This window comes from Pangasianodon hypophthalmus, chromosome 1 (assembly GCF_027358585.1).
Source record: "Pangasianodon hypophthalmus isolate fPanHyp1 chromosome 1, fPanHyp1.pri, whole genome shotgun sequence".
Taxonomy (NCBI): domain Eukaryota; kingdom Metazoa; phylum Chordata; class Actinopteri; order Siluriformes; family Pangasiidae; genus Pangasianodon; species Pangasianodon hypophthalmus.
The window spans coordinates 27,041,839-27,058,555 of record NC_069710.1 but is presented as its reverse complement, the minus strand read 5'-3'; the positions used below and the strand labels follow the sequence as shown (position 1 = coordinate 27,058,555).

General features: G+C 40.2%; 1 protein-coding gene across 7 annotated transcripts in view; it reads left to right on the top strand.

Moving 5' to 3' along the window:
* pard3aa (par-3 family cell polarity regulator alpha, a) overlaps positions 1-16,717 on the top strand; it is a 379,511-nt gene that overhangs the window by 265,827 nt on the left and 96,967 nt on the right. For all 7 annotated transcript variants that reach the window (XM_053233962.1, XM_034309095.2, XM_026944876.3 and 4 more), the window contains one exon: positions 2,655-2,868. In XM_053233962.1, coding sequence (XP_053089937.1) covers positions 2,655-2,868 — 214 coding nt within the window. The remainder of the gene's footprint in view (positions 1-2,654; positions 2,869-16,717) is intronic.

Below are 16,717 nucleotides of genomic sequence, written 5' to 3'. Positions count from 1 at the left end.
TGGGAAATGAAAGGTCCTATTTATACCTCTCATCAATTTCTCTCTTTTTTCTCTCCGTTCTTTCTGCTTTGGTTCCATCTTCGTCAAGACCAGATTGAGTTTTTGTGGGTGTGTGATAATGACGGGCTGGGTGCTTGGCTACACATGCACACACAGATACACTCATCTGGCCCCCCAGGAGGCCTGAGCGATTACCATCTCCTGTGTGTTATCTGAGACGGCATCATTAGGAGCTGCAGAAATTAGTACGCTCCTCTAATCTCACAGCCCAGTTTTAATTGCCAGATGCAGCTCATCCGTGTAGCTACACCGCCTTTGCACTTAGCGGCGCGATAAGCTTACACACACGCACGCGGGAAATGAAAGAAACGAGTGATAAAAGCGCTATCAACTCAAACGTAGTTAGTGTTATCATCTTCCAAACTGTTAAAGGGATTTAGGAAAAAAGTAGCGCATAACTGAAAAGATTTCTGCCTGCTATTCCTGTCATATAGCATTTCACGGCCGGTTTTCACTTTCCTCTGGAAAGGGTGAAGAAAATACTGAAAACTTCAAAGAAAGAGGGTAGAAAACATTGTCCCTATTACAGTCTCATCTGGCTAGAAAAAAAATCCAACATGGTTGCTTCATTGTTTTCTCAGACTGGCTTTTCTTTCTGCTTTTAATCTTTCTCCCTCCCTTTTTAGATATTAATAAACTGTAATCACACATGTCTAACATCAGGTGCATTGTGATATTATAACGTCTCTAGCACTGCTAAGCATTATGCTAAAGCACTTAGCGTAATTAGCAGCTGTATTTTTCTCCCCCTCCTTTGCTCATTCAGAGTTGATTTAAACTTACAATTACTGACAGATTAATTACATTAGATGCAGCAGGGCATCCAGCATAGAAATTGCAGCTATAATCAGGCTGATGGTGAAATGAAAATTAGCTAATTTACTTCATTCTAATTGTGATTAAAGTGGTATTTTATATACACCATTTCTGGTTTGTGGGGAAAGAATAAAAATGCTAGTTATAGAGTAAGCGTATGCTACATAGTATAAGTAGAAATTTAGTGTATAGACAGGAAATGTTGCTTTTGTCATTTTAGTGACTTTATCAATACTGACACTGGATCTAAATATTTAGATAGATTGGATGCACTAAACCATTAAGATACAAGACATAAGCGTTTGATTCGAAGCAGTCTCCATAACAGAGAATTGTATTAAAAAAAAGAATATTAGCAAAGCAGCTCTGCTGTTCCTCTGATGTCTTCAAAAAACATGTTTTGGGGACTTCAACATATTACCACTTCTTAATTGTGTTCAGAGAGCTGAAAATCAGTCAAATGAGTTGCTACTGGAGTAGAACTACTCTCTAAAGGAACTCGTGGTCCTACTTCAGCTACATAGTTACAAATAAACTATACAAGAATTAAAGGAAAAACAGAAGCACTGTTATGCTATATGAGGCATTTTGCTAGCATGGTTTTGGCTCACTTCTCCCAATAAGGTGAGCTTAATATAGAGCTAAATTTAAGGCTCAGCTTGTTTCATTCTCCTAATGAGTATGAAAGGAGTGCAGCTCTGCCTAAACACTCCAGAGAGCCAGTCATCTTCTTACCCTCTGACTTGCCAAATACAGCTGAAGTGTCCGTGAATAAAAATTAAATAGTTGCCGCCACTTTTATCTGAGATGTACAAGTTGATGTACAAACATAGTTTATTTGTGTAAAGGCTAGGTAATACTTGCTTGCAACTACACGTAGGCATACACAAAACGGCTGTCGTCACCTGTGCACATCCCCATAAGTGAGCACTACATGTCCGTGTGGTGCAATACTGGCGTAAATATGTGTCCACGAGTAACTAAACAAACTAGTGTGGTGTAGCAAATCACAGATTTATGTATTGTTCTAGACTATTATTGAGTATTAACACTGTTTTTTTCTATTATGATTAGTATTTTAATTTAATAACCTCCTGTGTAATCTAAAAACCTACTGAAAGGTCTTGTTTTGCATACCAGTCTTCCAGGTTTTCCAGATTAGTAAATTCTATTGAATGTAACAGATTATTAAAAATCTCACTGTATGCAGTGTGAGGTCTGAATACTAGTATGCACAGTTAGGGTATATCACTATATGCGATTAACGCAACTCTGAGTGTGGCCCAGTTATTTTCTTTCCTCTGTGTATGTGTAGCCAATCGACAACAAACTGTACTGGTAGCCCCACCCTCACATATCATTAGTTCCTTTTGGTATTGATTGTAAACATGTACCAAAATCCAAACAGCTGGGACCTTTGATACTAGACTGCTAGCCAATAGAAAATCAGTTTTCTGGTGCTAAAAGTTCTTTGTACAGTACACGTGCTATATGCAGTGGAAACAGGCCTCATATATGTTTATAGACCTGAGAGATCAGGCTATTAATTGGTTTTGTGTTTAGACAGCACATTATAATAGACTTCCTCCAAATAAACATGACTCTAGATTCAAACAAAAATGTAGTGTTTGTGGTTGAATCAGGGCCAACAAGCCTGGAATTCCGCAGTGTTTGTGAAAATAGCAGCCAGCAGTCTGGCCTTGAGCAGCTTCATGATTTTTTTTTCTTCATGTCTCTTAGTGCCTTCTGATTTGTTTCTCTGTCTCTCTCTGTCTCAGTGGAGGAGGACACGGAGGAAAGCTCACGCTCCGGCCGTGACTCCGTCTCCACAGCGAATGACGTGGCCTTACTGGCTGGAGCGGCATACCAGGATGGCCAGTTGAACGGCGGACGGCCCAAAGATGAGCGCAAGAAGGAGAAAGGAGGGAAGGAAAAGAAGGAAAAGAGCAAAGCCAAGAAAAGCGTGCTGAAGGGCCTGGGTGACATGTTCAGGTACACTTAACCCAGATGAGTAGATCTCATCCCCCCTCCTGCTCCTGTGCAGTAGTGAATGTGTTTCTGTGGTGGTCCTGCAGGAAACTCTAAGCTCTGACCTGCTCTCTGCTGCTAAATAGGGCTCACTTACCTTTAGCCAAAACAGCCAGGTAGCCCGAGGCAGTTTAAACACATGGTTTATAACAAGCAAGTATGTTTTATTTATTCTGTAGCACAGCCTGGGCTGAGACAGAAAACACACAGCTGAACACAGTTTGTCTTGTATAAGTGCATATAAATTTGATGCCATAAAAATGTACACAGTATTCCTCATAAACATAATGTATACTCAGAAGCATGCACAGATAGTTTGAAGTTGAGGGCCTCTGTGATCCAGCTTGGGTAACTTTGAGAGAAAATGATGCAAGGCCAGGCAATGACTTGTGTAAAGTCTGCAAGTCTGTCAACTTGAGGCTGTGAGAAAGCCAGAAAGCCTTTATATCCCATATCCCAACATCAACTCCAGCAGTGCAAACTCATCAGAGAAGCTCAGAGAGACATAGTTGTTTTTCTTTTTCTTTCTTTTTTTTTTTTTTTAACTTTACATAACTGGTGAAGATTTACTGAGTGTAATTCTGCACAAACCGCTGTAAAGTGGCTATATTGAGAAAACTGCTGAAAACAGGCATTTTATTTCTGTCTTTTGGGAAATGTGAAAAAAAGTGAAATTGGGAGTGCATGTGTAGTTTATTTATTTCTGTTTTTACAGACTGTTCAAAGTTTCAGATTTGTTTCACATCAGAGATACATTTACATACTCACTGACTTTAGCCCATGGTTTCACTTAACACACACTGCAAGTGAGTCCAGGTGAAATGGCATTATGTTTACATGTCCTTATGGTATCTTTTGTTATTCGGGACTTTCAGGGAATATCAGTATATGAGTTGTGATGCAACATTTGTGCAACTTATTATGGCAGAACCCTTGGATCTTTGGTTAGTAGGCAATGCTAAGTGTAAATACATGATAATTCTAGTGAGTGTTATTCATTTACAAGCATAACTAAGTGAAATGTTAATATTCCTGATAGTTCTGTTACTCACACTGTGTGTTTACGTTGACTGTATAAAAGATTTAACAGCTAATGTGCCTAAAATCCGGCTAAATCATTGTCCTTGATCATTAGCTAGATTGTTTCCAAGATGCCTAGCAATGGTATATATTCAAATTCAAACGTTTTGTTTCAAAGTTCAATTTGAATGCACTATTAAACACAGCTTTGGAGTGAGCTAATGTTAACAGCTGAACTCATAACCAGCTCACACAAAGAGTGAAAAGAGTCTTGGGAATTGTCATTGTGTCCTGATTCTCAGTTTTAGGCTTTTAGCAAGTCACGAAACACAAAATAAGATGAAAAAAGTACGCTTGTATCAACATGTCAAATACTTTTCTTGTTGTGCTAATTAGCTAATTTACAACTATCAGCTAATTAGTTGCTATTATTGATAAACTGTAGTATAAAATCACTCTGAAACTTCTTACTACTCCCACAGGTGAATATTTGTCTATTCTTTATTTTTAAATTCTGTATCAAACAGGTCAGCTGTATATCAGAAACTGAATGTGCCAGTTAATCAATATTAATGAAAACTGAATGAATATTAATGAGTAGTGGGTGTGGTCAGTGAAAAGCACTATACTATATTTACTAAAATACACCAGCATGATTTTCAGAGTAAGTCAACTTGAGATGTGTTTCATGTACATAATCACACTCAAAGACCCGAAAAGAAAAAGTTTTAGTGACCTTAAACGTAACAGAAGGACAGCTGTGAGAACAGTTAGATAGGAGACAGGGTTGTTAGGCAACTTGCTAACTCGCTGTATAGCCTAAATCTGTGTCCTCTGCTTTAGGCTTGACGGTTTAAGGCCGTGTTCAACACTGCCTCTGCCGAACTAATTAAATACAGGCCGCTGTTAATTATTTTGATTTGGTCCTCATTTGAATGCGGGATAAATTAGCTGTGCTCTTATCAGTGCAGTAAGTTGTTTCATGGCGGATTAGAGTAATGGGATTAGTTAGCGGAGCAGCGCACCGTGCATAGCGCTGTAACGAACAATAAAGATGACAAGTGTTTCCAGGTCATGTTTCAGGAACTCAGAGGTCGCTTATCAAGGCCACTAATTTGCGCTTTGCTTCTCGTTTGTATCCTGTGGAGCAAAGGAAGTCAGTAATTATAAAGGCACAATCACAAGCACACACACGCGTTTGTGTCTATTGTGTCTGTCTTTTGAAGAGAGTTTGATTACCAAATGAAAATGAATGTGCTAGTCTGGGGTTAAGTGTGTGTGTGTGTGTGTGTGTTTGCACTCTTGGTGAAATGAGTTTGAGGGTTGTGTTGCTCCTGGCTGAAAGGTTGTGAGAGTCTCCCCCCGAGGCCGTGGGTGGTTTGGCCCCTCTCCCTCTGCATCATCTCTCTTCATTAGAGTCGAGTGGCAGTACCACTTATGAAAGAGAGGAGGGGGGAGACACACACACACACACACACACACCACCATGTACACACTTTCTTTCTTTTACTTTCTTGTTCCTTTTCCTTCCTTAATTCCTACCTTGCCCTTTGTTTGTTTGTTTTCTTTTTTGCCTTTCTTCATTCCTATTTCCTATTTCTTTTCTACCTGCTGTTTTTTATTTCCTTCTTTCTGTTTACTTTTCTTTCTTGCTTTCATCCCTTCCTTCATTACTACCTTCCATTTTCTTTCTTTCTTTCTTTCTTTCTTTCTTTCTTTCACTCCTCTCTCTCTCTCTCTCTCTCTCTCTCTCTCACTCACTCACACACACACCCCACATGCTCTGTTATTAGATCTACCACTCCTCAGAGACTTACCCTCATCTGTTATTTCCACGGAGAGTGTATATATATATATACACACACACACACCTTATGGGAGAGAAAGTCTTATTGTTGGTCCTTACTGTACCTCTGCGTCATTGTTTATTTGTTTGTTTGTTTTTTGTTCAGTCATGTATGACGTTAATGATTCACACATTAATGATAACACAGACAGGTATACACACACTGAAGTATGCATACACATGTGAACACACAACTATTCAGTCCTCTGTCTCACTTTTATGAAACACACACACACACACACACACACACACACACTTTCCCTGCAAGGAAAGCTTTGCAGCGTTGGCAACACACTGCAATTTGAGCTCATCTGAACGCCTGGCTAAACATGCTCTGATGAGCTCTCACCACAGAGCTTAATGCGAACACTGATTGGACGGCAGTGAGAGCTTAATGGCTAAAGCAAGGAGGAGAGAGGGATGAAAGGATGGAACAAGAATGAGAGATGGGCAGAGAAATTGAGTGCATAGCTGCGTGGGCACAGAGATTTAGAAAGATGAAGAGGAAATGGGGGAGATGAATAGCAGATCAGAAAAAGCAATAGAAATTTTAAATGGGGACGAGTGAAGCGAGGTGAAACATGGATGTGTTTGTAGGGAGATCGATACAGCTGATGAAATATGGAGGAGAAGATGTTAACTAATGTAATATACAAGTGTGATGGAGTAACATCACTATAGTGCAGAATAGAGTTAGCTTCAAGCATGCTTATGCCAGGCATCCTAAACAGAGTATTATGTCATGCAATATATTGTATGTTTCATTATATGCAGTATGTTTATTTTTTGTAATCAGTCAGACAGCATACAATATAAAAGATTACATTTTTCATTTAAGCACAGACAGGCAGCCTGTAGGAAAACAAAAATGCAGATTGTTTTACCCAATTTGTGTTTGAGAAAAACGAAAGCATACATTGTATACAAAAGCGTATGTTATTTTTCTTTTAGTGTGTCTAACTGTTTTATAATAATAATAATAATAATAATAATTATTATTATTATTATTATTATTATTATTATTGTTGTTGTTGTTGTTGTTGTTAATTATACTTTATTTGTTATTTTTTAATACTTATTTAATTAATTATTATTATTTTTTAATAAGAAACCCTAAAGAGATAATGCAGTTCCTGTAGTGTTTAGCATTATAGCTGTTTTAGCATTATTGTCTTGAGGACAGTAGTGTGTTTTGAGATGTCACATGATCATTAATTTCTATTCATATTGGGCATACGTAGTCATCCATGCTCCACCTTAGGCCTTGCCAGCATCTTAGCATGCTCAGTGGAGCCACATAAAGCCATCTCCTCCCCAGACAGTGAGGCAAAAGCCTCCATTTCCAGAGGTAATTAGGTGTTGTTTATCTTCTGTATGACTGACTGCCCACCCTGCTACCCATCACATTTTCACTATGCTTGCGTGTGTGCCATTCTTTGCAAAGCTCCTGGAGCAGTGCATGATGGGTCGAGGTTGATGAGTGAAGGGGATGCTCGAGGAGAGAGAGAGAGAGAATGAGGGAGTAGGGGACGATGAGTGCAGTGAAGTGAACTAGGGCATGGGGAGGAGGGCATGGAGGAGAAGGGATTCGTTCGTATCACACTTGTGGTCACAGCAGCATTGCCTTGCAGGGAAGACGTCCCTCTATGTCTAACATTTGTGTTCACTGTTAATAGGGTGTAATTAGTATTGCTGGAACAACAAGCCTCCCTACTATCACCACCTTTATATGACCTCCAAATAAGCAACCAGTCTGATAGCCATCACATCTCACCTCGAGTAAGAGTGACATCAAGACGAGCTGCCTGAGGAGAGACAGACAGGAGTAGGGTGAGAGAGTGTACGAGAGCATCTTTGTTATTTTCAGAGCAGCAGCTAATAGCCCCTTGAGCCTTTGTGTTCCAGATTTAACCTATATATCCAGGAACACTGTCTGCTCTGAACACTCCTTCATGTACATTTGAATGGAAAGCTTCCATACAAAGCTAACGCACTGTTCTTATGCCGCTCTTGTCATTAACACGCACATGTCCATTTGAATTAGCCAAGCTTTGTACACATGAGCACGGTTTAATCAGGAAAAGCCTATCATCAGAGACCATACCGTATTAGCATTCTGCCTTCATTTACTAGATGGATGTGATACGTAGAAATGAACTTTCTGTTTCAGTGCATATCTGTATTCTATTCTTTTTTGTCTCACACTGAATGACCAGGCTTGGCAAATACAATAAAAAGAACAAAAAGAAAAGAAAATATCAAAAGAGCAGCAGAAGAATATTACCTTGTCCTTTACATGGTGTGACAGTCCGAATGGAGGTGAGGGGAGATATTGGAAAACGATCTGCTTTTGAAATGTCAGCTTCCCCATACATACATATTACACACGACTCCTCAGTACAAAGAGTGTGTAAGATAATCTGCTGAAAATGAGGAAAAAATTCAATCAATAAGAGAGAAAAATGCTTAAGACAGGGCCATGTAAATATTTTATCTGTTTTACTTTAGTCTTATCCCTGGAGGTCAATGCACAGAGGTTTAAGAGAACGGTATATCCAGAGTGAGGACAATGTGTCCGGCTTCATCCATCTTTACTGGATATGTTCCACCAGACACAACAGGGACCTCGATAGTGAAATGCTCAGCCTATTACAGAAGATGGCATGCAAATATAGGGTACAAACAGAAAACAGGGAGTATAAGTGTGACCAGGAGAGCAATTTCTGACACACTTCTACTGCTCGCCCTCCAGATCTGCCTGATTCATCCTGATGCTCTGCTTCTGCTTAGAGCTTCTTCACTCACCCTCTGCTCTTGTGGATGGCTCTACATGGATAACCTAAAGAGTTGCACTTTGAAAAGATTTACACAAGTCTCACCCTTGCTTCAGTGGATAATTTCACCTGGATACTGTAGATTTGTACCTAAGAACTGCTGCTGTAATCATAAACACTGTCCTGTGCTCATCCCAGGATTCACAATCTGCTCACACTGAACATTTCAGCACACTTGGTACTGTTGGCCTTTACCCTTTTGCATCCGTATACTGCAATAGATTATAATCTCACTATATGGTGTCACCAGGAAGAGGACGGGTTCCCTTTTGAGTCTTCCTTTCTTCATGATTTCTCAGCAGGTTTTCATTGCTCATTAGGGATCTAAGTCTCCACCTAGAAGGGTCTGATTAGGGTGAATTGGCAGTGTGTGTGTGTTGTGGTAGCTTGATAAAATCGGCATAGGCATGGAGCTTGAATTTTAAGTGACTGGCCAGGCCTTGGAGCATGGAGATCTCTCCAGATCATTTCCATTCACTCACTCAGTGTGAGCACACTTGGGGATGGCTGGTTGTCCATCACTTTTCCTGGGATTACTGCTTTTGGAATGAGTATCTCCCCATGCACAGCTGTAGCCCCTCAGGGCAGGCCAGAGGTTGTAGAAGTGGACTGCACTAATTGAATCTGAGACCCTGTAAATGAAACAGGATCCACCAGCATCTTTCACTGAGCAAGCACACTAAAAATGACCAAATCCTGCAGGGATCTTGTTAAAGAGAATGATTTAATGTTGCGGTGTTTTCCATGAATCTCCGTTCTCACTAGGAAGCATGCATTATTGTTTTGTTGTAAAGAATGCACTCTAAGAACACACACACACACAAAATCCATGTTTCTGGTTTGCAAAAGAATCCAAAACACCAATTATTCCTCTGATCAGCAAACCACCCTGCCTTTCTCAGGTTTTTTCCCCCTATAACTCTATTACAAAGCAACACAGTTTTGAGGAGCAGAAAAGGCCCAGAGCCATTCCTTTATCTCCCTGGGGAAGAGCCGAGCGTTAACGAGACAACACAAAGGGCCGTGAAAACAGCATGGCCCCGTCTGCTCAGACAAATAGCTTTTCTGATGCTGAGACTGTGGAAAATGAAGATGGTGAGGTTGGTGTGTTTGGTACTGTTTAACCGGCATGAGTATAAAACATGCCAGGACAGGTGAACCCTGGCAGTGGGATTTGTTTGAATAAAAGGGTACAAGATGGAGAAATTGCAGGGCTTGTGAATGGGTGAAAATGTTGGTGATGCAATATATAAATGGCCAGTGGAGTGAAAGTCATTACACACTCCACCAGGAATGCATAAGGACCAGGAATTTAATACATAGGGGCTGTGCATGAGAGAAATCCCCCCCCCCCTCTCTCACACATACACACACATACTCTTTGTGGTTCCACATCTCAGTTCTGCAAATGAGCAGCTATAAGGACAATTGTCATTGAATTGCTTTGGCATTAACAGTAAAATAAATGAAGTGCATTACTGTAGGTACACACACTGAAGCCTGCATGACATGAATGTGTTTTGTGTGTGATGAGCAAGACTCGACTCTGTCTTTCCTCTCCTCCACTCAAGATGTTGTGCGTGAGAGTTTTCCATCATTTATCCTGCAGACAAATTTAATTGGGTGTGTTTTGGCATTCCCTGTTCTGTCAGAGAAAACGAAGAAGAATGAGATGTGTTGCTAGGTCAGATCTCAACACTGTCCTGGTCTAGGACATGCCAACTAAATGACTCGGTGCTTTTGTTTGAATAAACTGATATAACTAACGCTTAAAAAAAAAAAAAAAAAAAGTCTGAAGATTGTGCTCTTAAGGGTCTGTGGCTTTTGTGAATGTGCCTGCCCTGATGATGTGGCTTGGAGCGTTTATTGGCACACTCATTAATCATGAGCAGACCAGCTTTGTGAAGGGCAGCTTTGCCTCAGACAGTGTGCTCACTGCAAGATTTGCTTCACAGACTCTAAAACTTTTGTTTTGGAGTCTGTGAAGACTCGAGCTGTGTATCATTTTGAATGGCTCTGGAAGGATTTTAATCCACATTATAAAGTTCTCCAGTCTGTAAAATTCTCATCACTGCCACCTGGCATGAATACAATCTTGGAAAATTTAGAGCTCTTAAGAGTTGTCCTTTGTAAAGGTTCTATGTAGAAATATACACCAGAGTGTTTCCCTATCAATCCTGTTTTACAGCTCCGTATTACTTGAGTAAATCGATAAATAAACGTTTTAGATTTTCTAATTGTCTAACTGTTGGACTACTTTCTTAAAAACAGCCTGTCTATGATGTAGCATTAGTGCTGGTAGTTCAGTACTAGAATGTTTCCATACCAGCTGGCAAACATGGTCTACAAATTTGACCAGCTCGGCCTGTGTTTTTGCCACTGATAGGTGGACAGACCAAAATGGACTTTTCAGCAGGGCGGAAGGGATCCAGTTAGAACCCTTTTATGCAGCGAAGACCCCTTAATTATCCCATGAATGCTTAAAGGACCCTCAAAGAACCATTTCTAAGAGCGTAGCAAATAATACGATGTAGCTAAATTTGAAATGCAGGACAGGTTCTAGGTATTAAGAAAGAAACTATTCCCATTAATACATGTTTGTGTCACACATATACCTGGTTAATGTCTGCAGTCTTACAAAAAGGGTTCATGGTTTTTAAGGGTTCGTTGGATAATTAAGGTAGCGTCCTGAAAAGGTTCTTTTAGGAACCCGTTTTTTGGTAGAGAAACATTGTTCTGCATAGAAACTTTGAGATCCCCCAGAGGACTGTAGGTCTGTTATAGCATTTATTTCTGTAATTGGAAAATAAAGACCACTTGATCACTTGTTCAGCCTGCCATAAAATGCTGTAGAACAGTTGGCACGGGCTCTGTGACTTTCATTACACTGAGATTATTCATTGACAGTGATTCATTATCTAGCTATAAGGTGAGCTTAATTAATTAGCCATAGCCGTAACTGATGGAACTGCTGTAATTTTACCCTCTACCACTGAAAGTATGAAAATCAGACCATTCCTAACTAAGGAAAATCTGGTTTTGTTCTGTTTGTTCCTGTGACGCAATGCTGGTTAGTACATAAACACGAACTGTGGTATTTCTAACAAATTTAGCTTGGGACAGTGTGTGCAACATCATCTTTCCCCTTCTTAAATCCTACTACCGGATCTTATTTAATTCACAATACATCTGCTCTCTGTTTAACCTTTGATTTTTTATTTTTTTCCAGTGATACGAAGAGCCCTGGAACAGTTAGTGTGACTGTATTCAAGTTCAGAGAATGGCCTTTTATGAGAAGCTCATTTACATTTACATTACATTAACATTTGCATGTATTCATTCAGTCTTTTATCCATTCCAACTTACAAGTGAGGCTGTTAAAGTATCAGACAGGAATACAGATTACTCAGTACTAAAGCACTGTTTGAAATCATGTATCCGCTCACACGTTCATTTATTATATTTACTGTTTTGTGTAGAACACTGTATAGGGCAGCAGTGAGGGAAACGCTGGAAGGAATATGGGTATTTACTTCACAGTCGAATTGTCAACAATATTATGTAGGATTGTGAGACCATATCACTGCAAGACATACCAAAGTAAGAGAGTATAGTGGTCTTTTTAAATATGAAAGTAATCTTTTAAATGTGATTTTCTGTATGAAACACGCAACTAGCATTTAAATACGATGCCTAGAATACATTATCCTCTGAGAAAATAAACCCTGTGTATTGTGGAACTTGTGTAGAAGCAGATCTGTGAAATATGATAAATTATGCAGGAAATCAGACTGGAATTTGGGCAATACAAAAAAAAATGTGCACTGTATGATAAGTAGGGAACTAATTCAGATATCGCTATGGTATCCTCCAGCTGACCAGAGGCTTTCATGTGGCCTACCAAGAGATGCCATGGTCTAAGCTTTTGCTTGTGAATTGATATGAATTTATCTCTAACTAAGAGTCCAATAGATCATAATTGGTCCTGCCATTCTGGTAAGAAGGAAGACTTATTGATCAGAGTAACCCAGCAAATCACAAGCCTCTTTTATTTCCTGTATATGAAGTTTCATGATGGTTACATGAACAACAGGTCAAAAAGTTACGGTTGCTTTATGTGTCTTAGGGTTTGGGAGTCTTCACTTTCCCAGACTGGTAGCTGTGATAGAGGAGAACAAGAGTCAGAGTCAGAAAACAGTCCCTCTAATCAAATATTGCTCTGATGTTTGGTGCTGTGCATTTCTCTCAAATATAAAAAGCCTGTTTTATCACAGACTGCATGAATCATTAAGCAGAAAGTTTGATGGTTGGCGTTGACACTCATTATGGAAGTGAGCGCACATCACCCTCTGCCTGACTTATTTATGGATTAGAGCTTAACAAGCGAGACTCATGGCGTGTTCATGAGATCAAACCGTGCCATTATATATTCACGATGTAAGGTGGCATATCTAGGTCAGCAGCAGTGATCCGTTATTCCTGTGGGAGTTTTTCCTGTTTCCTTTCCTCAGCCTCTGTCTCTTGTTGATGACACAGACACATAATTCACACAGTTCTCAGTTCTGAGCACGCTGAGGAGAGGTCGAGCCTTATAAACGTACACAGTAGACAGTAAACCGGCTGAAATTGCAGCTGATGAATAACGCTGCGGTGCTTTATTTACTTTCAGTATTGCTTTACTGTTTGTTCACTATCTCTGTACATTTATCTGTGACACCAAGACAGGGACACAAACAGAGTCATGTCCCTATGCGCTCTCTGTTTACCTTCCAGCATGCTGCTCTCTATAAATTAGTCAGACATGAAATGATTAATCTGCTGGCTAATATGTAATAGACTCGACTACCGATGTGAAGATTACTGAAATTGCACTGCTGTATGTATCCTCAGGTGTGTTTGTGTGTACCACATCCAAAAAAACATCTCTGATTTATGAGTGTCTGTGGGTAAATTCAATAATTTCCACGTGCCCCCCCCCCCCCCCCCCCCTCCTTACACGAAGATATACAGCACAGGGAGCGTATATGACATTAATGTCAAATCTTGTCATATGTTCCTGTCTCGTGCTGGTGTTATTTGTGAGTTGAATGGGGAATATGGCAACAATAACATATGACCATACTAGAAGACATTTCTGATGTGTATCACTGTATAAAAGCAGATATTTAGATTTTCTATAACACCTTCAAAAACGATTATTATTTGTATCCAGTTTAGTTATGATTCTGCGTGAGGGCTAAAACCTGCTAGCAATATTCGCTACTAGTTTACACAGTGTAATACTTAGCCTAATGTGAGATAGCTTGCTAGCAACCTTGATTATTGATTATTACTCACAATGTAATAATTAGCCTGATGGTAACTAGTTTATTAAGGACCATGGTTACTGGTTTACAGAATGTAAGTCTAATGTTAACTTGCTTGTTAGCAACCTAATTTTAGACAGTTTGCCAGCAACCCAGGCTATTATCCTTATATTATTAGTAATACTGGCTACTGGTTACACAATATAAAACTATGCATTTATTTGTAAATAACCATGTTCAAATTCTGTTAGGCATGCACATGATTTTTTTTCTCCCCCTCATGTGTGTTCCTTTTTTGGGTGGTATATTTTCTCCGCACATCCAGTTCAAGTCCATCATTAAAAGACAGCTGTCATTTGTTTGTACAGAACTTTGCATGCAGATTCACAGGGTATTTTCCACCATAAGCAGTGTTAGCATAGACCAAGGAGAACCTGTAATTTTAGATCCAGACACTTATCCGTGGCTTTACGGAAACTCCCCATGCACCCTTACTGTAGATGAAAGACATCATAGCCTAACAGTGAATAACCCAACTGCAGTCACTGAGAGAGAGTGAGTCACTTCCATGTTTATTAGCTCCTGGGTTTGACTTTGAAGCCAATTTTTATCAAGTAGATCAGGGAAAAGAGGAATGAAGAGCTCTCACCTCACCCTGTCTGTAAGAATATAGTCATGTTAGATGCTGTTGCTAACTAATTCAGTGGAGTCGTCCCACCAAGAGGGCGATGCCATTTATGTTTCTGCCCAGTGAGGCGCATCTAGGCATCTGTCCTGGTGGCTTGTGGTGGCCCAACATGTTACTAAGACATGTTATGTCTCTCTCAGAACACAAAACATGTCGATTCTTGAGGGGCATAGGCTACGACAGCTGAAGACTATATTGGGTTCCTCTCCTTTCAGCCAAGAACAGGAAACCTAGGTTATATAGGCCACATGTTTGGCGTGTTGTGCGTTCTGAGATGCTTTTCTACTCACCACTGTTAGGTGAGAGTGTTTTTTTGAGTTCTTACAGCCTTCCTCTCAGCTCGAGCCAGTCTGGATATTCTCCTTTCTCATTAACAAGGCATTTCCACCTGCAGAACTGACCCTCACTGGATGTTTTTTTAGTTTTTGCACCATTCTGTGTAAACTCTCCTGTACCTGAGCTCATGTTTGTCCCCATTCTGATGTTTGAAGTGAACATTAACTCAAGCTCTTGACCTGTATCTGCATGATTTTATACACTGTGCTGTTGCCACCTGATTGGCTGATAGGATAATTGCTTGACTATTGATGGTCAAATTGACAATTGCTCCTATTAAAATGGCTGATGAGTGTATACATGATTATCAGGTTGACAGATTTAAGCAAGGATACACAGAACAGTCTGGTGTGTTGGAGTCTTGTGTTCTCTAGGTTTTGTATTCTGAAGTTTTGAAAGTACAGAAGAGGAATGCTAATGACCAGCTCATCATGTATTCATAGCTTCTGCAGAACAGGAGACTTGGTGCTGTTCACACATAACTGACTCCACTTTTCCATTTATTTTCTTTGTGTGTTGACCTTGGACTTCAGGCTTAAGAGTTGAGACGCTTTGGGCTCCTGATGGGGTCTATAACACTGAGCAGAGTAACAGAGGTGAGGACAGACACAAATGATGCTATATTCGGCTCTTTTTTTTGTGAGGATGAAATACAGAAAGCTAAGAGAGGTCTCAGCAAAGGCGTGTGTGTGTGTCTGTGTGTGTGTGTGTGTGTGTGTGTGTGCGAGAGAGAGTCTGTTCTTTTCATATGCACTGGTTATAGAATATGTGTCAAGAAGTATGTATGCTCTATCTGCCCAGATACTTTGCTGTAAATGTAGCATATATTATGTGAGTCTGGAATTTGATGGTGTGTGTGTGTGTGTGTGTCTGTGTGTGTGTTTGTGGGGGCAGCTCATGTAAGCAGAACTATATCATGTGTTTGTGTGTGCTATAGGGCGTACACTCGGTTCGGCCTATGAATCCCATCAAAAGCCCATTCTAGATACTTGCAGTAATGCTATGAATGTATTCATCTCACATGCACACACACACACACACACACACACACACACACACACACTACATCTCAGCTGGGAGGACCCCTACTGTCTCGCTCTATTCTAGCTTTTCATTTGCTTTTTCATTTTTTGTGCTATTACCGCCCCAAGACTTGAGTTGGGCGTCGCCCTCTATAGCTAAAAGGAAAGAAAACCATTTTACTTTTGCAAAAATAAAACATCATCTTGAGACTGAATTGTTTCGATGCCTCATGTGAGAAGCAGTAAAGTGCAGTGAGATCCTGAAGCCTCATGCCACACGGCAGCACCGGAGCATCACATCATGGGCTCATTCTTTTTTTTCTACAATCAGCCATGTTTCTGTGTAAAGCCAGAATTGACAGCCAAACGCAGGAGTGACGTTGTGAGTGCTGGATAATGAGCTCCACAGGGAGAGAGGCCTAAATGCAGCTAGTGGGTCATAACAGCAGCAAGAGTGGCGAAGGCCGTCACCAGGGCAACAACGACGGCATCGTGGCTCCAGTGCATTATGATATTCTCATTAACAAAGACTAACTAGCAAAGACTAGGAAATAATTGAGAGAGGTGCTTACAACTTAGTTATTCTCTCACTTAGCTGCTCCTCCCTGCTTTCTCTCGCTCATATGCAGTATTACCTCATGTTTCTCCAAGCCAACTGTTTTTTTTTTTTTTTTTTTTTTTTTTAAAGCTCACTCTGCCCTGGAGGAAAGAACCGCTGCTCACTATGGAGAGACAGGGAGTGAGGAGGGGGTGCAGGACAG